Source organism: Lolium rigidum, chromosome 7 (genome assembly GCF_022539505.1).
Source record: "Lolium rigidum isolate FL_2022 chromosome 7, APGP_CSIRO_Lrig_0.1, whole genome shotgun sequence".
Lineage (NCBI taxonomy): Eukaryota > Viridiplantae > Streptophyta > Magnoliopsida > Poales > Poaceae > Lolium > Lolium rigidum.
The window spans coordinates 13,549,617-13,576,088 of record NC_061514.1 but is presented as its reverse complement, the minus strand read 5'-3'; the positions used below and the strand labels follow the sequence as shown (position 1 = coordinate 13,576,088).

At 49.9% G+C, this 26,472-nt stretch overlaps 2 protein-coding genes across 2 annotated transcripts; both read left to right on the top strand.

Annotated features, from left to right (window-relative positions):
- Nucleotides 1-6,369: 6,369 nt before the first annotated feature.
- On the top strand, nt 6,370-7,247 carry LOC124678576 (heavy metal-associated isoprenylated plant protein 39-like). The gene is made up of 3 exons (XM_047214448.1): nt 6,370-6,462; nt 6,545-6,620; nt 6,761-7,247. Exons 1-3 carry the CDS (start codon nt 6,457-6,459, stop codon nt 7,057-7,059), a joined length of 381 nt encoding a protein of 126 aa, XP_047070404.1. The 5' UTR covers nt 6,370-6,456; the 3' UTR covers nt 7,060-7,247.
- A 7,427-nt stretch (nt 7,248-14,674) lies between these two features.
- LOC124670921 (protein BONZAI 1-like) lies at nt 14,675-17,127 on the top strand. The gene is made up of 7 exons (XM_047207380.1): nt 14,675-14,725; nt 15,281-15,439; nt 15,710-15,874; nt 15,946-16,059; nt 16,430-16,594; nt 16,666-16,779; nt 17,011-17,127. The coding sequence occupies exons 1-7, from the start codon at nt 14,675-14,677 to the stop codon at nt 17,125-17,127; spliced, it is 885 nt and encodes a 294-aa protein (XP_047063336.1).
- The last annotated feature ends 9,345 nt before the right edge of the window (nt 17,128-26,472 follow it).

The window sequence follows — 26,472 nt, the reverse complement described above, 5'->3', positions numbered from 1 at the left end:
TGTTTTTCAGAACCAAAAAGAAAAGCTATCGGCGAAGAAGTTAATCGGCTCCAAAAAAGCTGGTTTTATTCGAGAGCTCAAGGAAGCCGAGTGGGTAGCCAACCCGGTCATGGTGCCGAAAAAGGATACAACAGCTCTTCGCAGTGTATCGATTACACAAGTATCAACAAACATTGCCCGAAGGATCACTTTACATTGCCTCGCATCGATCAGATAGTCGACTCAACGGCAAGCTGCGATCGCCTCTCTTTTGTCGACGCCTACTCAGGATACAATCAGATCAAGCTCAAGAAAGAAGGTCAGGAATTAACCGCATTCATAACTCCACATGGCGTTTATTGTTACAACGTCATGACCTTCGGATTAAAAAATGCTGGCGCAAATTATCAACAGTGCATGCAAGCTTGCCTTGGAGAGCAAATTGGTCACAATATTGAGGTTTATATCGATGACATCGTCGTCAAACCAGAAACGCGACCATGCTCATCAACAATCTGAGGGAAACCTTTGATAATCTTGACAGATACAAAATCAACTTGAACCCGAAGAAATGCTTCTTCGGGGTACCAGGAGGTCAAGTACTCGGGTACTTTATTTCAGCAAGAGGGATAGAAGCTAATCCTTTAAAGATTAAAGCTATTCTTGATATGGAGCCACCTAGAAACCTACAGCAGGTGCAACGATTGGCAGGACGATTGGCTGCTCTTAGTAGATTCATTGCAAAACTAGGAGAAACGGCCTTACCATTCTACCAACTGATGAAAAAATCTGAAAAATTCGAGTGGACGACAGAGGCGCAAGATGCCTTCGACAAACTGAAGAAGGTTCTGTCAACCTCTCTAGTTCTCGTAACCCCAAAGGATAAGGAGCCAATGCTGCTTTACATAGCTGCCACTGTTCAAGTCATTAATTTTGTTCTTGTCGTCGAATGCAAAGAAGAAGGGAGAGTACATGGCGTGCAACGTCCCGTTTATTATCTCAGCGAAGTACTCACACCCGCAAAACAACGATATCCTCACCATCAGAATCTAGCGTATGCAGTATGGCGAGCAGCACGGAATTTGCAACATTATTTCGCAGAACATCCAATTGTTGTCGTCTCGGAAGCCACATTGAAAAACATACTTAAATCCAGAAGCAATAGGCAAAGTATCTCAATGGGCTATCGAGTTAGTACCATAAAATATCTCGTATGTTAATCGAACAACAATTAAGTCCCAGGTTTTTCCCTGATTTCCTGGTTGATTGGATCCAGTCGCAAATCCCAGCAGCACCCGACATGTCAGGCTCATGGATGATGTATTTTGATGGATCTAAGCATAGTTCAGGTGCAGGGAGCGGGAGTAGTGCTAATCTCGCCGCAAGGAGACAAAATGAGATATGTTCTAATGATGAATTTCTCATTACCAACAAACAATGAAGCAGAGTATGAAGCATTATTACATGGTATGCATATGGCCAAAGCATGTGGTGCTACTCGTCTAAATATCTACGGAGACTCGAACCTCGTAGTACAACAGTCGATGAATCTATGCGACGTTATTAGCGACAACATGATAGCTTTTCGGTAGATGTACCAATCAATGGAAGCTAAGTTTGAAGGCTGTGAGTTAAAACACATCAACAGAGCCAGTATTGAGGAAGCCGATGCTTTAGCTAATATCGTTTCAACATGCTCTTCTATACTAGAACGAGTCTTCTATGAAGTGATTACTCAAAGATCTATTAAAGAGAAAACTTCGACACCTCCGGAAACATCGGCTACTGATACAGAGGTCACACCTCAAAAAGCTGCCGAAGATGTCACTAAAGGATCTAATCAGCAAGTTCTTCTTCTCGAACCATTATGTACTGAACCTTTTCTAGCATATTTAATGGAGAAAAGATTGCTAGATGATCCAGTTGAAGCAAGACGCATCGTACGGCGGTCTAAAGCATTACTATAGTCGATGGTGACCTTTACAAGTGAAGTATCTCTCGAATCTTTCAACGGTGCATCACCATTGCTGATGGAAAGGCTCTATTGCGAGAAATACATGAGGGGACGTGTGGCCATCATGCCAGTAGAAGAGCGATTGTGGCTAAAGCTTTCAGAGCAGGGTTCTCTTGGCCAACAACAGCAGCCGATGCACGAGACTTAGTTCGAAAGTGCGATCCTTGTCAATGTTTTGCGCCAAAACCACATGCACCCGCCGCAGATTTAATGACAATACCTTTGGTCAGGCCTTTTGCACAGTGGGGGCTTGATCAAGTCGGTCCACTGCCGAAATCATCGCCTGGTGGTCATACTCATCTATTGGTAGCAATCAATAAATTCACCAAACGGATCGAGGCTATACCAGTCACTAACCAGACAGCCAAAATTGCAGTCAAATTCTTCCAAGGAATAACTTGCCGTTTTGGTGTACCTCATAGCATCATTACAGACAATGGAAACAATTTTGATTCAAGGGAATTCCATCAATTCTGTAACACCAATGGTATCAAACTCAAATTTTCCTCGGTCGCACATCCTCAAACCAACAGGCAAGTAGAAAGGATCAATGGCCTAATCTGAGATGGCATCAAAAAGCGCATCACGGGTGCAGCTGAAGCTTGGGTCGAGGAGTTACTGTCAGTACTTTGGAGTTTGCGGACTACACCAAATAGGTCAACGCAATATACTTCATTCTTCCTTGTCTACGGAGCCAAAGCAGTTCTACCAGCCGATGTCCGCTTTGAAGCACCTCGGGTGGCAGCATATAAAGAAACAACTTCTGTTCATGCATTACAAGACGATGTAGATCTTCTTTATGAGGCTCGAGACGTCACCTTGGCTCGAACAGCCGTATATCAGCAGGCGATATGGAACTATCACAGCCGAAGGATTCTCACCCGAAGCTTCAGCGTTGGGGATCTAGTACCACGATCGGAGCAAGAGAGATCGCTGAAACTTGAATCTCCATGGGAAGGACCAAGAATCTCCATGAGAAGGACCAAGAATCACCGAAGTAATACCAGGAGGATCTTATCGCCTCAAGAATCCTGCCTCGGGAAAAGATGTCGCGAACCCTTGGAACGTTGCACACTTGCGACACTTTTATGCGCAAGAACTCGCTCTTTTTTTCTTTGCCACATGGAGGCTTCTTAGCCTATTGCATATTGATACGTCCATTTTGCATCATTATTTTATATCATAATTCTTGTTATTCATTGATATATTTCATATTTAGAGATGATACTTATGTTATTTCACCTATTTTGCATGTTTCATGATTATTGGAGAATTGCTCACCGGAGTCAGGATTCTGCTGGAAAAAGCACCGTCAGGATACAGTATTTCTGAAGATCAACAATTGACGAAAAATATACCGAAGCTCTTATTATTCCAGAAGACAGACACAACCAAAAGGGGAGGCCGAGGAGGGCCGCCATGGGCCCCCCCCATAGGCCGGCGCGGGCTCCACCCTAGCCACGCCGCCATGTGGGGAGGGGGCCCACGATCCCCCTCGGCCATCTCTCCTTCGCGTACTTCATCTCCCGAAAACCCTAAGGCGTGGAGAGACATCGAGAATAGACACAGCCGCCTCTGCGGGGCGGAAAACACCAGGGAGGAAAGAGCTCTCCGGCAGGCTGAAATCTGCCGGGGAAATTCCCTCCCGGAGGGGAAAATCGTCGCCATCGTCACCGTCATCGAGCTGGACTTCATTGGGATCATCATCACCATCATCTCCACCACCGACACCATCATCTCCGCCGCTGCACCTCGTCCCCGCTGTAACATCTAGGGTTGAATCTTGATTATTTCATAGGGGAAACTCTCCCGGTATTGATTACTCCTTGTTATTGATGCTACTGAGTGAAACCATTGAACCAAGGTTTATGTTCAGATTGTTATTCATCATCATATCACCTCTGATCATGTTCCATATGATGTCTTGTGAGTAGTTCGTTTAGATCTTGAGGACATGGGTGAAGTCTAAATGTTAGTAGTGAACTATGTTGAGTAATATTTAATGGTTTGATATTTAAGTTGTGGTGTTATTCTTCTAGTGGTGTCATGTGAACGTTGACTACATGATACTTCACCTTTATGGGCCTAGGGGAATGCATCTTGTATTCGTTTGCCAATTGTGGGGTTGCCGGAGTGACAGTAACCTGAATCCCCGTTGGTATATCGATGCATGAGGGATAGCAGGATCTCGGAGTCTAAGACTGTGGTTAGATTTATCTTAATTACTTTCTTGTATTTGCGGCCTTGCAAGGGGTTTAATCACAAGTATGTATTAGTCCTAGGAAGGGCGGTGCATTAGCATAGGTTCACCCACACAACACTTATCAAAACAATGAAGATTAATCAACTATATGAAGCGAAAGCACTAGACTAAATTCCCGTGTGTCCTCAAGAACGTTTGGTCATCATAAGTAAACAAACCAGCTTGTCCTTTGTGCTAAAAAGGATTGGGCCACTCGCTGCAATTATTACTCTCGCATTTTACTTACTTGTACTTTATTTATCTGCTATATCAAAACCCTCTGAAAACTTGTCTGTGAGCATTTACAGTGAATCCTTCATCGAAACTGCTTGTCAACACCTTCTGCTCCTCGTTGGGTTCTACACTCTTATTTATCGAAAGTAATACGATACACCCCCTATACTTGTGGGTCATCACATATTATGAATAAAGCTTTCGATTACATTACTTTTTCTTCACTCGAACAAATGTTTGGGCTTCTTTTATTTGACTACTAGTACTCCCACCGAGAGCCGTGGATAAACTATACGTCATAAAGCTTACCCGATAATACTCGGGGGCTACAAGGAATTTCTGAAGCATTGATAATTAATTAATACTCCCACCAGGAGCTATGATTATTAATATACTAAAACACATCCAAGCCTGTAGAGGGTCCCAATATAAGGGCTAGGAGAGGGCTACCAAGGGACACACAATCAATCTAGCCATAACCACCGTAAGTCGAGAGTTAGGTCATACACAACCCTAGCTTCTCTTCGAGTTCTGAAGCCTTCGGCTACCCCATTGTAACTCGATATTCTCAATAATCAAGATCAGGCCAGCAGGAAGTAAGGGTTTTACCTCATCGAGTTCCCCGAACCTGGGTAAATCTCTCTCCCCGTTTGTTTGGTATCCGATGTCTCGTGTCAGCCTGCAGGATTCCATCAACCCTAAGCCATTGATCGACTGCACCTCGGATTTGTTGAAGCCTCGAGCGCTTTGCACTGGTTGCCAGATCCTGGGTGCGCTGCAATTTGGTGCTTCCTGCGCAAGTTCGAATGAGGTTCGTGGCTTCCTGGGTCTCCCAATCTTCGGCTTTAGCGGGCGGCAGCTCTGATCTGACTCCGATGGTGAATCCTCCCACAAAGACTCCTCCTCCGAAGAGCTCAACATCATCATCAGCTTGGATAGCTTGACGAACTTCTTCGGACTAGGCTTCGTCACCTGCGCCTCTGCGCAAGGCTCTGCCACAACTTGGGGACCCGCCGACGCAGCGTGTGCTGATGACGATGGAGCCGACGCGAAACTTGCTCGCTGCCGGCGCAGGAGATGAAACTGAAGCGGGCCTCTCGGCGACCGCAGCCCAAACCTTCCCCAATCTCCAACTCCACCCGCAACGGACTCTGGCGGCCCCGGATGCTCCGCCACCACCTGGATCCTCTCCGAATCCTGCCTCCGCGCACATCCCTTCTCCTTGTTCCTCCGCTCCGCCATCCGACAGCACCGTCGCCAGAGTTAGACGCCGCCGACTCGCCGCAGATCGAAGTGGATGGAGCTTGCTGGCGAAGGTTTGTGCGGTGGATGCGAGTGAGGAAGTGGTGAACAGGGGAGGAGGTAGTTGTCGAGAGCTTCCTCCTCGCGACGCGTGTAGCTTCCACGCTGGTGGCCATGGCCCGCCATGGGAGGGGATCGAGAAGGTCCCGCCATGAACAGGGGGCTCGGTCGGAACCATGTTCGCCATCAGCCATGAACTCCACAGTCTATCTTTATTGACGTCCGTTCTCAGTAGATTTGAGAACTAATCACACCCGAAAAAGCAACTACAATGAATCCCAACCTTCTGGGTGGTGGGACGCCGGAAGTTAAGTGTTGTGCGTGTGGGCCCACCAGTGATGTCCGTGTTGGTCCCACAGTAGCACGGCCAACGGCCACACCAGGTTATAAAACCCAATAATGCTAGACTTACGGGGAGTTTTCTTATGGCAAAATGTTACGGGCTGAGGTGGAGAAACTGGGTTGGTCCAAAACAAATCAGGTGCCGTGATTTTCGGATCTTCAGCCCCCAGTTTAAGGCTGATCCCGTAGGTGGATCCCGTAGGTGGATCCCGTAGGTATAGCAAAACTCCTATAAAACCCACCACCCACCACCGCCCACATCACTCCGAGATATCCCTTTGTTCTTTGGCAGTCTGAAACAAGAGGCGTTCACTGTCCTTTGCACCCGCCGCCGCCTCTCGCCATGAAGGTGACCACTTGCAGTCGATCGAATTGGGATTTTCTTTATGATTGTTGGTTCGGTTTGCTGATATGCTATCTCACGGCTGCAGAAGGTTGTGCTGAAGCTGGACCTGCACGACAACAAGCAGAAGCAGAAGGCCATCAAGGCCGTCTCCACCCTTCACGGTAGCTTCTTCTTCTTGCTCGCTTCAGTTCTCTCTTACTCTGCTTCGTCTTAATCACTGAGGGAGACGGACAGAGTCATGCACCCACTGATCCATGTCTGAATTGGACACTTCTGACGAAAACAACTGTCGCTTCCTCAGGTATCGACCAGATCGCCGTGGACATGAAGGAGCAGAAGATGACGGTAGTCGGCGCCGTGGACCCCATCGACGTCGTGGAGAAGCTGCGTGCCAAGCTCTTCCCCACGGCGAAGATCGTCTCCGTCGGCCCGGCCAAGGAGGAGAAGAAGGACGACAAGAAGCAAGGCGGCGACAGGAAGGACCCGAGCAAGGACGTGGCGTACCTGCCGTACTGGTTCCCGCCGCCGCCACACCACCCGCACCCGTACTACTTCGCCGGCAGCGCCGAGGAGGACCCCAACTCCTGCGTCATCTGCTGATCGACGCGCGCCGCCGCCGCCGATGAGGGAGATTCCGCTGTACATTTTGTAGATAATAGCCTGCCTGCCGCTCGATCAAGGATCATGATCATCAGTGGTGATCGTCGGCGTGCCGTTTTATAACTGTGTGGTGATCGGGCAGCTGTGTATCTGCCGAGTTTGTAAAGTGAAGAAGATTCGGAACTACATCATGGAGTGTGGACCGTCGAGGCTGTTGAGATACGTATCTTGTATATCTGGATGTGTATCATCTGTAGTTATTGTATAGCGATGCATATCCTTGTATTTACTATTGGGCCCGCCTCCTTCCTTGTATAGTCGAGGACGTGGCCTATATATGTACCGCCATATGCATCCGATCAATACATCGAGCATTGCATCTCCTTCTACATGGTATCAGACACCTCCTAGATCCTAAACCCTAGCCGCGCGCCGCCTCTCCTCCCCGTGCGCCGCACCCCCCCCTCCCCCAACCCCTAAACCCTAGCAGCGCCGCTTCTCCTCCCTCTCCAGCCGCGCGCCGCCTCCCCTTCCTAATCATGTCAACCCCTAGCTCCAACCCCTTCGCCGACTCCTCCATCCCCGACCCCGGCCAGCTCCGCGCCGTCGCCATCACCGACCATGTCCCCGTCAAGCTGTCCACCTCCGCCGCCAACTACCTCGCCTGGAAAACGTACTTCTACCTCCTCTTCCGCGAGTACAACCTGCGCGATCACATCGACGGCACCGCCGACCTCCTCGCCTGCGACGCCGACTGGCTGGCCATCGACGCCACCATCATCCGCTGGCTCTTCCTCACCGTCTCGCCGGACATCTTCAAGACCGTCGTTCGGGAAGGCGATGATGCCCGCACGGTGTGGGGAAAGATCAACGGCCTCTTCACCAATAACAAGCTCCAACGTGTTGTCTTTTTGCAGCAGGAATTCTTCGGCACACCCCAGGGTGATCAAACCTTGGACGCCTACTGCCTGCGCCTCAAGGCAATCTCCGACGAGCTCCAGGACCTTGGGTTCCGGATTGGCGACGAGCTCCTCCTCTCCACCCTCACCGCCGGCCTCAGCGAGGACCTCGGAAACGCCGCCTCCAACCTCACCCTCATGACCAACCCTACGTTCGAGCGGGCGGTCGACTACCTCCGGCTGGAGGAACGCCGGCTGAAGGGTGTGCGCACCCGGGCGGTTCACACCGCTCTATGGGCAAGCGGCAACAGCGTTCTTCCTCATGGCGGAGGAGCTCCACCGGCGCCCACCCCGCCCCTCCACACTGCGCGCCTCGGCCGCAACGGCACCAAGGAGGAGGGGCGGTGGCCGCGGCCGTCGCCGTGGCCGTGGTGGTGGCCGTGGCGGTGGCCACAACGGCGGCCCTGGCATCGTCGGTCCGCGCCCCGGGTACTCACACCCCACTCCGCCGTGGGCGGCGGACACAACCCACGGACGGGGGTCGTGCACGCCTACACCATGCCCGTTCCGCACCCCCCCCCCGTCCCCGGCAACGTCGGCCCCCGTCCGCCGACGCACCAGGCCTTCCTCGCCGCGCCACCGCAGGCTCCCGCCGGCCTGCCCTACGCTCCCGTCTACGGCGGCATGATGCCGCAGGCCCCGACGGCCCACTGGGACCCCGCGCTGTACACCGCCCTTCAGCACGCCCCCTCGTCGGGCGCTTACCCTGGCGGTGGAGACTGGTTCATGGACACCGGAGCCTCCGCACACATGGCTGCTCACCCGGGTAACCTTTCCACTTCATCTCCGACATCCACTTCCTCTCGCATCATCGTCGGTAACGGTGCTGGTCTTCCCATCTCTCATATTGGCTCCACTCCTTTTCCTTCTAATTCCACACCATTGTCTCTTAATAATGTCTTAGTTTCACCACATCTTGTTCAGAATTTAGTTTCCGTCAAAACTCTTTCTCGCGATAACTCGTAGCTGTGGAATTTGACGAGTTTGGTTTTTACTGTAAAGGACGCCCGTACCCGGATGGTTTTGCACCGCTGTGAGAGTCCCGGCGACCTGTACCCCGTTCAGCCGTCTCCCTCCACTCACGCTGCACCTCGGGCGCTCTCTGCCGGCGTCGACCTTTGGCACGCTCGTCTTGGCCATCCCAGCTCCACCTCGCTCCGCCAAATAATGAGAGGTTTTTCTTTTTCATGTAATAAAATGGCGGCTCACTCATGTGACGCCTGCCGACTAGGCAAACATGTTCGGCTTCCTTTTAGTACTTCATCCACGAGTTGCATCTCTTCCTTTTCAATTACTTCATAGTGATGTATGGACGTCCCCTATACCGAGTCATTCTGGTTTTCTTTATTATCTTGTTATTCTCGATGATTTTTCTCACTTTGTCTGGACTTTTCCTCTTCGTAAGAAATCTGATGTTGCTTCAACACTCACCGCCTTTTATTCTTATGTGTCCACACAGTTCGGTCGTCCCATCCTCGCCCTCCAAACTGACAACGGCAAGGAGTTCGACAACACCACCATCCGCACCCTCCTCTCCACCCACGGCACCATCTTCCGCCTAACTTGCCCATACACCTCCCAGCAGAACGGCCGCGCCGAGCGCGTCCTACGCACCCTTAATGACTGCGTTCGTACCCTCTTGTTCCACGCCCACATGCCCCCTCAGTTCTGGCCGGACACCCTCTCTACCGCCACCCTCCTAATCAACCTACGCCCGTGTCGCCCTCGCTGGAATTACACACCACATAACCTCCTGTTTGGCTCACCCCCCTCATACGACGGTCTCCGCATTTTTGGTTGTCGTTGTTTCCCTAGCACCGCTGCCACCACCCCTCATAAACTCGCACCTCGCTCCATTCCGTGTGTTTTTCTCGGTTACCCGGCTAACACCAAAGGCTACCGTTGCTATGATCCGGTCTCTCACCGCGTCATCACATCCCGGCACGTGTACTTTGATGAGCACTTGTTTTCCCTTTGCACGGGAACAGGTGAGGACTTCTCCTCCCGCGGCCCGGCGAGTCCGCGGCGTCGCGGCCCTACCTTGGTGGAGGTCCACGGCTCGGCGGCGCCTCCGCGCGCTCCCTCTACTACAGCTGCGACGCCTTCGGTGACGCCCTCGAGCCCTGCCTCGGGCTCACACGTGGCGCCCTCGAGCCCCGCCTCGGGCGCCGCCGCCTCGCCCAGACACCGCCCGCGTCGCCCTCGAGCACTGCCTCGGGCACCGCCGTGTCATCTGCGCCCTCGACCGCGTCGCCCTCGAGCCCCAGCTCGGGCGATGCTTCGCCTTCGGCCCCGCCTCCGCCTCCTCCGCCGCCGGCGACGGGCCCCCTCACGCGCGCCCGTGCGGGGATTCGCGTCCCGAGCACGCGGTACCCCTCGGATGAGTACGTCTGCACCGCGTCGACTTCCGCGGCTTCACCAGCCACGCCGTCGCCTATGCCCACCTCTGCCCGGGCTGCTCTCCGCGACCCGCGATGGTTTGCGGCCATGCATGATGAGTTCGACGCCCTGCAGCGGAACCGGACATGGACGCTTGTTCCCCGCCCCCTCACGCCAACGTCATCACCGGGAAGTGGGTCTTCAAGCACAAGTTGCATTCGGACGGTACCCTCGACCGCCACAAGGCGCGGTGGGTGGTTCGTGGTTTTCGCCAGCGCGCCGGCGTCGACTTCACCGACACCTTCGCCCCGGTTGTCAAGCCCGGGACGATCCGCACCGTTCTTCAACTCGCGGTCTCCCGGCATGGCCCGTGCATCAGATGGACGTCTCCAACGCCTTTCTTCATGGCCATCTCGAGGAGCAGGTCTTCTGCCAGCAGCCCACTGGGTTTGTCGACAGCGCCCACCCCGACCATGTGTGCCTGCTCTCACGCTCGTTATACGGGCTCAAGCAGGCCCCACGCGCCTGGTACCAGCGCATCGCAGCGTTTCTTCACCAACTCGGCTTCCGCTCCACCCGCTCCGATGCATCGCTGTTCGTGTACAACAACGGCGCCACCACCGCGTACCTGCTGCTCTACGTCGACGACATCATCTTAATGGCCAGCTCCACGGACCTACTGCGCCAGCTCACCGACCGTCTTCGCGCTGAGTTTGCCCTCAAGGACTTGGGGCCTCTGCACTACTTCCTCGGCATCGAGGTCGTCCGTCGCACCGACGGCTTCTTCCTCCATCAGCGCAAGTACGCCCATGAGCTCCTGGACCGCGCTGGTATGCTTGATGCAAACCCGCGGCCACGCCTGTCGACACGAAGTCCAAGCTCTCCGCCACAGACGGTTCCTTGGCCACGGACGCGTCATCTTACCGCTCCATCGTCGGTGCCCTGCAGTACCTCACCCTGACTCGCCCCGAGCTGCAGTATGCTGTTCAGCGGGTGTGCCTTCACATGCACGCTCCGCGGGATCCTCATTGGGCTGCGGTCAAGCGGATCCTCCGCTACATTCGTGGTACCATGGACTTCGGTCTCTCTCTCCACGCCTCCACCGCCACGGACATCGTCGCCTACTCGGACGCCGATTGGGCAGGCTGCCCCGACACGCGTCGCTCCACGTCTGGCTACTGCGTCTACTTCGGCCCTTCGCTCATCTCACTGGTCGTCTAGCGACAGCCCACGGTATCTCGCTCCAGCGCCGAAGCGGAGTACCGGGCTGTTGCTAACGCGGTTGCTGAGGTCTCCTGGCTGCGGCAACTCCTCGTTGAGCTCTCATGTCCCGTCGCCAAAGCCACCGTGGTCTACTGCGACAATGTCTCTGCCGTCTACCTCTCCGCCAACCCGGTTCACCATCGCCGCACCAAGCATATTGAGCTGGACATCCACTTTGTTCGGGAACAGGTGGCGCTTGGACACATTCGAGTACTTCATGTGCCCACCTCCCAACAATTTGCGGATATCATGACGAAGGGTCTCCCTACAGCATCTTTTGAGGAGTTCCGGTCCAGTCTATGCGTTCGACCAGGCGACGCTTCGACTGCGGGGGGTGTTGAGATACATATCTTGTATATCTGGATGTGTATCATCTGTAGTTATTGTATAGCGATACATATCCTTGTATTTACTATTGGGCCCGCCTCCTTCCTTGTATAGTCGAGGACGTGGCCTATATATGTACCGCCATATGCATCCGATCAATACATCGAGCATTGCATCTCCTTCTACAGAGGCGTCGAGTATAGTTGCTAAATAAAACTGGTGCGGCCTGTTCGTAGCTGAAGCGCTTGCTTGTTCGGTATGACAAATTTGTCTTCTCCGTCGTCAACGCTGCGCTTTGTGTCATCTCACTGCATCATCCGAAGATCTTGGTCACGTCTCTTGAGATCAGAGACAGTGACAGGAAAACGTAGACGACGTTTTCTCACGAAAGTTTCCAGTCAGTCGAGGGCGACGCACTTCTCTTCTCTGTGTTTTCAAACACTGCGGCTAGGGCCCTGGAGTGTTACTATTTGATTTCGGCAATAATACATTAATTCATAACATAACCCGCACGGCCGCACCTATATGCAGGCGGCTGTTGTAATTGAACAGGTTAATCTGCACCGGTGATTGGTTTATGTTCATGGTCATGCTGCACTCACTGTAACTATCTGCTTTTTTGGGACTTAAAACTCATGTTGACAGTTCGTTCACGATCGAGTCCTAACATCTGATCATGACTTGATGTGTTTATATTGCACGTCTTAATCCATCTCCACTCCGCGGTGGTTTCCTTAATTTCGCTAGTAACTAGTAGTACGTGCGGTGGCCTGCGACTCTGCAGAGCGCGCGGTTGGTCACTCCATTATACTACAGTGTTTTGCCTTTCGTCGAACACAAGGGCGGTGTTATGCTATCTAACAACATTAGACTGTCACTGCACACGTAATGCATATTATCATAACAGCCGGCCACATCTGATGATACTGTATGCATCTGTTCGGTGCGCATGAGAAATTTATAACGGGTCAGTACTCAATGGATTGTTTCTTCTAGACTTCTTCTACTCATGCAGTCATGCCACTGTCCCATGTAGCTGTCAATGCCAATATGGACTCGATCGGGCCTTGCTTCACCACTAAATCTCTTTCGATTCTTCTAGAAATACACCCTGATCCGTTTCTCAATGGAAGACCCGACCATGTTCAAACTTTAAAGTTGAATCGTTCAACCAAGTAGAGACGATGTGCGTGCGGGAGGAATTGGGCATACCATTCATAGGCCATGTCCACTTTTTACACGCCGATCCTTGGTTGGCAAGGTATTATGCACGTCGGGGACGACGAATCCTTGCTGGATCCTTATCCTTTCCCGGTGAGGCACGATTCATGGTTTGTAGGCATTACTTCTATAAATGTTGCAACACTACCCGGCCAACCAAGGCACCAAAAGGGGCAAATCAATCTGGGTCGTCCAATCAGGTTGCAATAGTAAATATCAAGTCCCACTTTTCATCACAGCCATTCGATGCGGTCAAAAGATTTCTCACCTGTTGGCTTTCTGAGAGAGTCTATGACGTATGGGACCAGCTACCTGCGGGGCCGGCAATGTGAGACAGACGCACGCTCTCGTTCAGGTCAACTTTCTATGCGCGTGAGGGTGAGGGAGAAAACCTAGATCGATCGGCCGGCAGTCCCCAATCGCAGCCTCCCTCGTCCTCCCCCAATCCCCACCTCCTCCTCTCCTCCCAATGGCAGCCTCCTCTCCTCCTCCGTTCCCCTTTCCGGCGGGAGCGGCGCTCCGGCCGACGGAGGCAGGACACGGGAGCCGGTGGCGGCAGTGACCGCACGCCTAGCGGCGGCGGCGGAGCGTCGTCCCCTCCCCCAATCGCCGCCTCGAACTCCTCCACGGTGAGCTGCCGCCCCGTGCCGACCTCCCGGAGCCCCGCCTCCTCCCGCACCGCGAACTGCGTGCCGTCGTCGAGGTTCCTGATCAGGCAGCTCGGGTCGACCGCCTCCGGCGTGGCGGCGTCCGACGCGTCGGAGAGGGTCGGGCGCGGGCGGGCCGATCTGGAATCGCGGGAGGAGGAGGCGGCGAGGGCGGATCGCGCGAGGGCAGGGTCCCGGCGAGGCCCATGAGGTGGAGCGGGCGGTGGCGGCGCTCTCGGATGGGCGCGGGCTGGGAGGTCCGAGAGGTGGAGCGCGGCGGCATCGTACCCGCCGCCGGCGCGCTCTGCTGCTGCGCGCGCGGGCGTCGTCGTCGGAGGAGGTGGAGGAGGCTGAGGAGGAGAGGATGCGGTCGGCGACTCGTAGAAGAGCTCCTCCGAGTCCTCCTCGTCCCCGACCACCTCGTCGCCGCACGCAGATGATCTTGTGGAGGCGAGCAGCCGTAGATCGCCTTTTCTTCGCGGCCGTGGCGGCGCACATGGAGGAACAACGCCCGCTCCTCGTCCTTGTCGCGTAGGAGGTTGGGGAGGACCAGGAGAAGGCACGCGGGGCTGGGCTGGGCTGACCTGGTTCGTCGCGGGCGCGGGGAGACCGGCGGCGGCGGCCAGGGCCCGTCGACAAGCGCCTCCACGGGGAGGAAAAGAAGAAGAGGAGGTGGCGCTGGGAGACCGGCTATGGCGACGGTCGGCGAGCTCCGCCACGATCGACCACGAGCCACCATCGCCGTCGGGCCTCTCACCCATCGCCGGAGGTGGAGGAGCGGCAAGGGGTGGCGCTGGGACGGAGGAGGTTATCTGATCCATGGCGTATGTGTTATATGGTAAGTTTATTCATGAGTTCAGTGCATATGTGGTTATCTGATCCATTCCACTAGCCATTTGGTACTTTTCTGAAGATACTTGGCATGATATGTTTCAGTTGCAGCCCAAGCATTCTTTGAACAATGATGTTGTGTCAGCATGTAACTGAAATTTCTGCACTCTGCATTACATTCTTTTTGAGCATTTTTGTTTCATGAAACCTGAGAATAGTTGTTAGATTTGTCACGAATCAGTGTGTTGCAGCCTTCGTGATGATACCGTTGTATATGCCATATAGCTTTTTTTTTTTACTTTTGTCTCACAAATTTAGAAAAAAAGTGTACATTTTCAGAAAGTATATATACATAACCTGATTTGAGTTACCATTCAACCTCTAAGAGCGGTAGAGACTTGCGGTGTTCAAACTTGAAAGAATATATGTAGCCGTCTTTCTGTCATACCAAATAATTGGGGAATGTTTTCAAAAAAAATCTTAAACTAGAATTATTGTACATGTGGAAGTGGAACTAGGTCGGTCACTAAACATTTAGTTTTATTGGTACCATTTCTGAATTTGATTTTGTGTATTGGATGGTTGTTTCTGCAGATACTTGGCATGATATGTTTCAGCTGCAGCCCAAACTCCCCGGTTCTGCAGTTTTATGACAGTGATAGGCGGTTCCCTGCATGGGGTTTTGGCGCAAAGATACCACAAGGATTTATATCTCACTGCTTCAACTTGAATGCAACTACCAATGACTGTGAGGTGAGTGAGATTCATGGCTGATGAGATACTGTCTATATTTATTTGATTAATTTCTGAGAGTATATGCCAGCCACCAATATGGATCATTCCCTATAAATCAACTTCTGGATATATATACACTAAGATTGAAGTCAAAGTAGTATTAACAGATCAACTAATGCTTCACATGCTAGAATATAATGCTCCAGGCCTAATTGTGGCTTTACTTACAAATGTTAGTGCGCAACTTGAGCGGGGTTGATGTTTACTGATTTTCTGTTCCTATCACAGGTAGTTGGAGTTGACGGCATCATGTCTGCCTACTCCTCTACTCTTTACAGTGTTGCTCTTGCTGGGCCAACCTTGTTTGGGCCCGTGGTCACCAAAGCTGCAGAAATTGCCAACCATGCTGTGCAGTATTCAAACAACAAATATTTTGTCTTGCTCATTATCACGGTATGTAACCTGACATCCTCTTATTGCCTCTGTTAGATCATAAAGTTGACCTGGGGCATTGTTGTATGCAGGATGGTGTTATTACTGACGTGCAAGAAACAAAAGATGCTATCGTAAGGGCGTCAGACTTGCTGTTGTCCATTCTCATCGTGGGGGTTGGAGCTGCTGATTTCACACAAATGAGGGTAAAGTTTTCACTTCATGTGTGGTCGACATTTTATTTTCGGAATACTTGTTGGTCAGCTCAGTCTTGAATACGCTGCACGCAGGCATTTTGTACAATGTAAATGATAGCATGGCAAGAAGGAAACACTGTCTATATTTATTTAATTAATTTCTGAGAGTATATGCCAGCCACCAATATGGATCATTCCCTATAAATCAACTTCTGGAAATATATACACTAAGATTGAAGTCAAAGTAGTATTAACAGATCAACTAATGCTTCACATGCTAGAATATAATGCTCCAGGCCTAATTGTGGCTTTGCTTACAAATGTTAGTGCGCAACTTGAGCGGGGTTGATGTTTACTGATTTTTCTGTTCCTATCACAGGTAGTTGGAGTTGATGGCATCATGTCTGCCTACTCCTCTACTCTTTACAGTGTTGCTCTTGCTGGGCCAACCTTGTTTGGGCCCGTGGTCACCAAAGCTGCAGAAATTGCCAACCATGCTGTGCAGTATTCAAACAACAAATATTTTGTCTTGCTCATTATCACGGTATGTAACCTGACATCCTCTTATTGCCTCTGTTAGCTCATAAAGTTGACCTGAGGCATTGTTGTATGCAGGATGGTGTTATTACTGACGTGCAAGAAACAAAAGATGCTATCGTAAGGGCGTCAGACTTGCCGTTGTCCATTCTCATCGTGGGGGTTGGAGCTGCTGATTTCACACAAATGAGGGTAAAGTTTTCACTTCATGTGTGGTCGACATTTTATTTTCGGAATACTTGTTGGTCAGCTCAGTCTTGAATACGCTGCACGCAGGCATTTTGTACAATGTAAATGATAGCATGGCAAGAAGGAAACACCTTGTTTCCTTTCAGAGGCTGCGCTGTTCCGCAGTCATTATATTTCGCTTTAACACAAAGTACCAACAATGTTTATCTGACAGTTCCCCTTTGGCTTTGGCAGATCCTAGATGCCGACTTTGGTAAGCGGCTGGAGAGCTCGACCGGAAGGATTGCCACACGCGACATCGTCCAGTTTGTGCCCGTGCAAGAAGTCGAAGGTCAGCATTTGCACCTGTAGTTTTTCGTCCAGGTTTAGTATGCCGCCGCAAGCACTACCTATGTTTCATTTTTGTTCTTTTGAGACGGAAGTGCAAGATATGCAGTTATGTGAAAAGATATATATCCTTGTGCGGTTGTGCTACGTACTGAAGTTCTTTTATACCCCTGTCCGTATCAGTGTTCCTCATTTTGTCACCGAGGTGGGTCTGAAGTCTGAACCCTCATGTCCTTGTGTCATAAGGTTTTGTTTGCTGTTGCTATGTGCGATTTTTTTTCATGTGTTGGCTTTCGCCTGTGGCCGAACATGGGGAAGGTTAGGAAACTATACGCGAGGATGCCAGCCTGAGCAACATCGATCTTCATGTTACTTCGGATGGAGTGGTGTTCTTCTGGGTTCCTTGCTTGTATCTCTTGATTTGTTGTAGCTTGCTCTAGGGGAGCAAATTTAGCTATGTTGTGTGCGTGAGGTACAGACTCTGCGGCGTATCAGTTGTATTCGTACGTTGTTTGGCATAATGCGGTTGGGGCTTTATTTATAAAAGCTAAGCTTTTGGCCTTATGTTTAAAAAACATGGTGAAGGTTTCAGGGACGGGAGAAGGTTGAGGAGAATATGGCGGGAGTCTGTGTTGGGGTCAGGCAGAGATTACGGGAGAAGATACAAAGGAGTTTGGGACTAAACAAGTGCCGTCCGTATCATAACGTCGGTTGAGATCCAACGGTCTCGATTTTCTTCTAAGAAGAAAACATACATCTGTCATCATCATAAATAAAGGTGGTTGCTCTGAAAAGATATATATCCTTGTGCGGTTGTGCTACGTACTGAAGTTCTTTTAATGGTTTTGCTATGTCTCGATCAACTAAGATTTTCTTAAGTCTAAGTCAATTACAAAAATATGCTTTGAGTTGCACTTTTCATATGAGAAATTAATCTTTGACCTATTTCTCAGTTCTCAGTAGAGATATTGGACTTTATAACTTAATAATACACTTCACGTTACAAGGGACCAACTATCTTTGTTTCTTCATAATCTTTAATACAAGCTAATTCTCTGAGGTGATCCTTTCTTAGATGTACTGGCAAGTCCTAAGGATTTTGGTGAGGTTCCTGCAAATTTTGATGCATTAGATAAATCAAGGAGACACAGTGCCACCAAAGCATGAATCTATGTTAATATGCAGGCAATTCAAAGTAGAGACACAGCAGCATGTTTCACAAGCAATCAAGATTCATTGGAATTTATAAATTACTCCTATTTGCATTTGATATATATACTGAAAAATCTCTATATTTTAATAGACGTGTTATGAGAGGAATGTACTTTAGCATAAGTTCAGCTCCACAAGATTATTCAGTTTTAATAAAATGTGAGATGATTTCAGGTGCTGCTTGAGTCCGCTGAGCTTGGGAGACATGATCAATGCCAGGTGCGCAAGCATGTTGGTAAGATCTTTGTTTTAATTTCTTGTAAGTTTGTTCATTTTGGCAGTCCCTTATTCTCTATTAGATTTTTTTCCGTGCTAGCTTTGAGGTTCAAAGTAAAGAAGATGCTCTGGTTGTTGTTCATGTTGTGCCTTTGCTTCAATAGCTCCTCATAATGCTGAAGATAACTATAATAAAAATAAAGTATGGGCTTCAAAAAACCGGTAATGTACACCCCTATTTCGGATGTTAGCAGTGTCTACAAATAGCTAGAGCTCCCGTCTCTTATTCTTTAACAAACCGAGTCCTACTTGGATATCCTAAATATATCATTTTGGGACTATTTGAGCAGTGAAAAATGTGGTCATGTTGACTATTTGAATTGTTTTAGCATCTATTTGAGATGAAATATCTCAGTTTTGTATTTCATATTCCTTTGTCTATATAATTACATATATTATAGTGGTTAGAATAGGACTTTTGGTTTAGATACACATGTTACTGTCAGTTTTATGTCTGGGCTAAAGGGACAACTGTCTCAAACCATCTCCGTAAGTTGATGGATATAGTTTGTTTGCCTGCTTGAATATTTGCTTAGCCCTTTGGGCATGTTTGATACAGATGGTTACCATCCGGGATCATCGGCAAACGTCAAGGAGTATAGAAGTGTTATTTGGACTCACCAAAAAGATCTGTTCCTTCAACTATTATTGTATGTAGCTCCAGCCTTTTGTTAACCGGACGATCCAGAGGCAGAAGAGTTTGGGCCATTCACACTGATGTAATGCTATAACGTAGGTGTTAATCTGGAAGCGGATGATTAGCAAATTCCTGCAGAATCGTTGCAGGAGGGTTTCAAATGCTCCATTATAAATTTGAGAACATTTTCACAGACTGCACACATAAGTACCATCACTTGAGTTCTATAATGTACCTATGGTAGTACTATCCTTAAGTAATGTTTTGTACCTATGCTATTGTTGGCCTACTTTATTTATGTATAAATTAGTTTGTACCTGCTGCCACTACTATTCACTGAGTAAGAAAAATGGTTGAATGTATATGTATAAAATCGACATATGTTCTGTTACTTTGCTTGATAAATGTTTGCTATTCTATTTAATATTTCCTTTGCTTGTATCAAATAAATGTTCTTTAGTTTGCTTAATATATGTTCAATCCAGACCTGTAACAACAAGGATGTTGGGTGGGTCCAAGGGGTCGGAAGAGGAAGAGGAATACATCCGAGAGGCGGAAGGAACCATCGAATGGGTCAGAGGGAGTAACCAAAGGAGGGCAAAGGGGCTGTCGAGGACATTTCCTCCAGTGCATGCCATCGGATTCTAATGGAGCTCAGCCAACCCAGCGGCCCTCCTTTTACCATAGTTCTGCTATGATCCTATAATAAGCTGATCCTTATGGTTTAAATTCTTACTTGATAATGCCATTTGCGCGATAGCGCAACAGGTCATCTAGTATCCAAAAGGGCGAAAAGGTTGGCGTCTTGGCAAGCTTTTGGACTATTTCCCCTCTGTCGCGAAATGTCCAAGACAGAGTCTGCAAGTTAAGGCTTAGAGAGGACGTCGTAAAGCTTGGTTGCTAAAGTGGAGGCCAGTTGGACGTATGCTGAATCCAGCCAAGATTATTATGCCCCACTGGTCGCTAGATTTGCACACGCGATCAATCTGCGTTTCCCTGGTTCGCTTGATTTTTTCCTCTGATGGTCGCCGGTACACGACTGAGCTCACGGTGAAGTTTCTGTTCGATCTGCAGCCTCGACCTGATCTGGTTCATCGTATTCGGAAGCCAGGAAGATGAAAACTCCCACAACAGGTGTGGTCAAGAACTTCGACCATTTGCTATCGCTATTGTAATAGTGCTGGTGGGCCGGCCGGACAAGGGATTGGTTGAGAATCAGCAACCTACGGCCCGGACAGTCCAGCTCGATCCACACCGAAATGGCTTAGAGCATCTCCAGTCGCGTCCCCCAAACCGTCCCCCAAAGCGATTTGGGGCGCGCCGGACAAAAAAACGTTCCCAGCCGCGCGCTCTAAAGACCCTTTTTGTCCGGCGCGGCCCGATACGGTGTCCGGCGTCCCGAGCCCGTCCCCGTCCCACAGGGGACGCACCGGGCACGCCGGACACAACGAAATGAGAGGCGAGGAGGCGCGGGGCCGACCCGTCAGCGGCTCGGACGCTCAACCGCCACATACGTAGCGACGGTGCAGTTGCCAGGAAGCGGAACCGTCGCATTGGCAATCGCGTCGACGACGCGCCAACCCCGCCGGAATAGAGCGCCGACTCCTCGGAAGAGCAACCGCTGCTCTCTTCGACTTCTGCGCCGCCGTTCATCCGCGCTCAATAAGACCCGTACGTACGCCGTACGCACGCCACCATTCATCCAAGCCTTCATCCGACACCTCCAGCGACGATGAGCTACATCTCCCAGCTCCCGTCCGACACCTCCAGCGAGGGAAAGCCTGCTGGCTGGCGCCATTGGTGGGAGAGAGCCAGGACGCCGAGCAGCGGCGACGATTCCCCGCCGCCAGTTGACAGCGAGGAGGAATGGCTGAGCTGGGAGGAGGACGCGGAGGAAGAAGAGAGCGAGGACGCGGCGGCGGCGGTGGCCCGTGCGAAGGCGAAGGCGGCCAAGGCCAAGGCCAAGGCCAAGGCAAAGGCGCAGCCGACGAGCACCGCCGACGACGAGGAGGACTCCGACGCGTCGGGCGCCGACACCGCCTCTTCGGAAGAGGTGACGAGCAGGAAGCGCCACCGCGATGACGACGACGAGGCGGGGCCATCAGCGAAGAAGAAGAAGTAGATAGTTTATATGTATTTTATTATATTTTTCCGAAGTTTTATATATAATTTGTTTATGTTCAACCGATTTGAATATTAGTAAATAGTTTTTTCTAGCCAAAAAAAGTACTTTTAATGTTTGGGGCGGCGTTTGGGGGACGCGGCTGGGGAGCGACGTCCCCCAAAGGCGGCACGAACAAAACACGTCCCCCAAACGCTCAATCCGGCGCGGTTTGGGGGACGGTTTGGGGGACGCGGCTGGAGATGCTCTTAGCTCCCTAGTCAGTCAAGACGCTCGCAATCAAGCCACACCGGGCTGGACGTGTACAAGGACTCGGCCGGTAGGTCGTTGCAGCCACCGCAGCCACTCCCCGGCGCCACTGGCCCTTTGACGCAGTGAGCACGCCACACGCTCACACATCCCTCTCGGACGAGCTCGAGTCAAAACCACACAAGCGGCCGAGGAAGAAGGGTCTTGGTCTAACACAAACCTGGACCCTTCTTCCTCGACCACTTGTGTGGTTTGGTGTAAGGAATCTCGGCAGGGAGAGACCTAGCGGCGATCGTATTCCTGATCCTAAACGTGGTGGGTCGAGCGGCAAAGTTCTGACGGCGGCACGGCGAGTAGCAAGTAGCACCGGTGGTGGCAGCTAGATGGGAAGAGAACCTTCTGATACCATATAGAAAAAGATAGGGAGAACAATACCTCTTGGTATAGGGCTCGGTTACGTGTTATAGGAGGTGGGAATAGCTGCCACCAGAGTCCGGTACGTACTTTTGCTAGCATAAATTCATAAGCTACCCATCTTCTAACTTGGACCTTAATAAGACGGGTGGCTCATGGGAGAAGCCGAGGAGGATGCAACTTATTTTTTTCAGAGTAAAATACACCCTAGGTACTTAAACTTGGTCCCTAGCCCGCCTCCATCACTGTACATAGAAATACGAAATAGATGGTAATCAAAGATAGCGCACAGCTCGTATCAGTCACTCGCGAGGGTAGAGTCTCGTATTTTGCTGAGGTGGCCTACATTTGACCCCATGTGTCAGCCACCTACTTCCCTCAAGTACTATTTCTGATTAATAAAAAATTAAAAGGGCTAAACTGCAAAGAGATAGGGATCCCGCTGGAGCGCCTCCTCCTCCGTTCACGCATCGGCGAGGATGCCAGGCTTCCTCCGGTGAGTTTCGCCGCCACCCCCGCGCCCACCTCCCCGTCGGGTGTCGCCCTCCATCTCCCGCACGCACGCCGCACCACAGCGATGTGGATGACCTCACGGAGGTCGTCCTGCCCTTCCCCTCGGGCTCCAATTCCAGCGGCACACCGCGAAGGCGGTGGATGGTCGTGGCCTCCCTGCATCTGGAGAACCTGTCGGAGCGAAGTTTCATCGGTGGGGAAAGGTCTCTAGTACTGGGCGGCGAAGAACGACAGGGGGCAGCGAGCCTCCCGCCGGCGAGGCGTTGCTCACTGCCAGTTCCGAAAGAGCCGGCCTGCAGCAGCGCTGCATTGCTCCGGTTGCCAGATCCCTCCATTGACACTTCGATCCACCAGTAGGACATGCCCACCCACCGTTGTTGACCCCACGTGCTGCCACTCGATCCATTCGCTCTGCCTTGGCCCTTCACGCCGGGAGCAGGGGAGCAGCAGGGTCAATGGTCGAGACCTCGCGCTGGGAGGAGCAAGAGCTGTGGCCTTGTTGCTCCGGCGAATAAGGAGCAGGTGCAACACGGGGGAGGGAGGGGAGAAGGGTCGGCGGCAAGGATTGGGGAAATCTGAAGTGTCTTTTTGCAAAACAATGGTCGGTGTCCAACGCCCAGGTGTCCTGAGAGTGGGCCCGTGATACGTCTTAAATGTATCTATAATTTTTGATGCTCCATGCTTATTTTACACTAATCCTATATGTTTTGCTCATACTTCATTGCACTTTTATATGATTTCCGGCACTAACCTATTAACAAGATGCCACAGTGTCAGTTCCCTGTTTTCTGGTATTTTTGTATATCGAAAAAGTTGTACAGAAAATATTCTCGGAATTGGATGAAACAAAAGCTGAAGTCAATATTTCACCGAAACGAAGACGAAGTCCGAAGGGGAGTCGAAGAGGTGCAGCTGGGCGCCCAAACCACCCCTAGGCGCGGCCTGGACCTAGCCCGCGCCTAGGGTAGGTGTCGGGCCACCAGGCACCCCACCGACCTAAATCCTCGGCCTATATAAAGCTCCCGACGAGAAAACCCTGAATATACAAGCCTCCGTCCACGAAAAGTTCCGTAACCGCCATCTTCGTCCAGACGAGTTTCGGAGGTTAGAAGTTCCTGTTCCGGCACCCTGCCGGGACGGGGATTTACCCCCGGAGCCATCTCCATCGACTCCACCGCCTCCACTTCGAATCTATGATGGTTCGTGAGTAGTCCCCCCTGGACTACGGGTTCTCGACTGTAGCTAGTTGGTACTCTCTTTCCCATGTACTTTAAGACAACGATCTCATGAGTTGCCTTACATGATTGAGATCCATATGATGTAATTGGTTTTGTGTTTGTTGGGATCCGATAAATTGTTGAATTTTGATCAGATTGTTCATCATATTATCATACTACTATTATTTAAGATCTTGCATGCTCTCCGGTACTTTTAGTTACCCTGATCAACTAGTTGCCTGTATCTCCAAGAGGGGGTATTTATGCTTGATAGTAGGTTCATGCCTCTAGTTTTTTGGGAGAGTGACGTTTAACTTCTAAGATTGTAGATGTGATGTTGCTAATAGGGAGAAAACAACAATGTTTTATCCGAGGCTAATTATATTGTTTAATTTACGCACATTGCTTAATGTGATAGTCTGTTGCTTGCAACTTAATACTGGAAGGGCTTCGGATGATAACCTCAAGGTGGATTATTAGTCATAGACGCAGTTGGATTACGGTCTATGTATTCTGTTGTAATGCCCAATTAAATACTACAGTAATCTTTATCTTATCATAGCATGCATTGTGATGCCCTCACAATTATCAATTGTACAACTGTAATTTGTTCACCCAACAAACGTTATTTGGAGCGTTACCACTAGTGTAGGGATAACTGGGAACCCCGGTGTAATGTCCCAGGTTTAGAGACGATCGAGGGGTAGATTTTATAAAGGGATGTGCATTGCATAGTAAATTCTGGGGAAATTTCGCGCTTTTAAACAAAAACTGCATCGAAGGGGGACAAGTTTCTCTCTCGACACCTTACAGGGTTAGGGTTTTGAGAGTGCGACAAACTTGTTTCTCACTTCACTAGTTAGGGTTTTGAGATGAGAGAGGAGAGTTTGCATGATTGAATTCCAAATGATATGACATGGTTGAATTCAAACCAAGGTTGAATTTGAATTTCAAATTCAAACATTAAATAATTACTTAAATAATTCAATTGAGGAAATTCATTAAGTAAATGATCAATAATAAATAAGATGAACAATTATATTAAAGTAAAGCTCATTAGAGAAAATTTTGAGCTTTATTGATCATCACACAAATTACAATGTCATTACAATATTCATAAGTGAAATAAAAGAATAATACAACACATTACATAAATGGGCAGAATAGAAAATAAAGAAAAATTACAAGTTAATAGTCCTAGTCTAAATTCTACAAGGTCATCCTCATTTGATCTTGTATTTGATGAAGTCCTTGTCCATTTTTGTTCAATTGATGATCCCTGCACATACTCACAACAAAAGAAGAGTTATGCCAAGTGGCATAGCCACTTGGCAGGTTAGAAACAAAGGAAAATAAGCAGATATGATCAACTCTGCCGAGCTGATCCTCTCAATGCCCCAAGTGCAAAGTATCTGGTTCACACAGACACACAAGCAGCACACACATCAGGTGTGCATGCTCAACACCCAGGCACTGCTAGTGCATGTGGCACAACACACACACAGCATCAGTGAGTCACCAAAGTGACCAGCGCCAAGCTGTCGACCAGGGAGAGCATAGGAGCATCATATATAACCTTTTTGAGCCAAACCCTAGCTCATTCATCGACAGGCTTCACTGGTAAGAACACAAGAACTCAAGAACACATGAACAGCCACTGCTGTTCAATCTGCTAACTCACCACAGCACTGAATCAAGCTCACAAGATCACCAGGAGGAGCAGGGCAAGTAAATCAACCACAAGAACAACACAGAAGCAATCCTCTACACCAACACTCATTTTCTAGGAGCTGGAGTGAGGTATACACAAAAGAACCTGAGCAAACACATGCTTTGCTCATCAATAAGCATACACATGCATCACAGAATCAAATAAGGGTAGGAAACCCTGGATGTATCATCACTTGGTTGCAAAACCATTTGGTGCCAGTAAATAAAGCAAAGGCTAGAAGGAAAATAACCCAGGGAACATTGGTGGTGTCAACACAGTGACACAACCAGAGAAATCCATCATGGATTTGATCCTAATTAGCCATTCCAACTTACCTAGCATTACATGGTCTGCTAACCATCAGACAGATAGGCACTTGTGCCTATTTTAGTTTGTCAACAGCAAAGAGCACTGGAAACCCAACAGGGATTGCCGTAGTTGTATCCACCAAGTCACAACAAGCCACGATGAGAGGGAGCTACCCATGACAACGATCAAAGAGCTGCCGTGGCCACCTCAACCCATAACCAAAATCTTAAGCCACCACATCATCACCCGAGTAGGGTTCAGTAGAGGGCTAGGGTACCAACCGGAGGTTGTCATCCAACTAGCCCTAGCTAATTCAATTAATATGATCATCATCTGCAAGGCAGTTCACATCATTTATCCATTTAATAAAGCAAGCTAATACGGATAAATGAATTACACAAGTAATCAAAACACCGTAGCCTTGCGGATGATCCAATGGATCATTGCAAGCATCAAATGATGCTTGAGCAAGCACCATCACACATCAGGCTAAGCTTGTGTGATGAACACACATCACACAGAGGCAACAGATGAGGCACGAGACAGGAAACAACATATCTCACAAGCAACTCGGGATCATTTGATCAGCTGAGCTTGCTAGCACTGGTTACGTGATAGCCATAGCCAAGCATATTCTCGTAATTAGCCAGCTATCGAAGAGATCCAACCAAGTCCTAACTCGAATAATCGGATAACTGAATTAATGATT

Excerpts from the sequence above, each read along its gene's own strand:
- LOC124678576 (XM_047214448.1), top strand. Across the intron at positions 6,621-6,760 it reads GGCCGTCTCCACCCTTCACG|GTATCGACCAGATCGCCGTG; the intron begins GTAGCTTCTTCT and ends TCGCTTCCTCAG.
- LOC124670921 (XM_047207380.1), top strand. The coding sequence starts at position 14,675 with ATGGCGTATGTGTTATATGGTAAGTTTATTCATGAGTTCAGTGCATAT. Across the intron at positions 15,440-15,709 it reads CAACTACCAATGACTGTGAG|GTAGTTGGAGTTGACGGCAT; the intron begins GTGAGTGAGATT and ends TTCCTATCACAG. Across the intron at positions 15,875-15,945 it reads TTGTCTTGCTCATTATCACG|GATGGTGTTATTACTGACGT; the intron begins GTATGTAACCTG and ends TGTTGTATGCAG.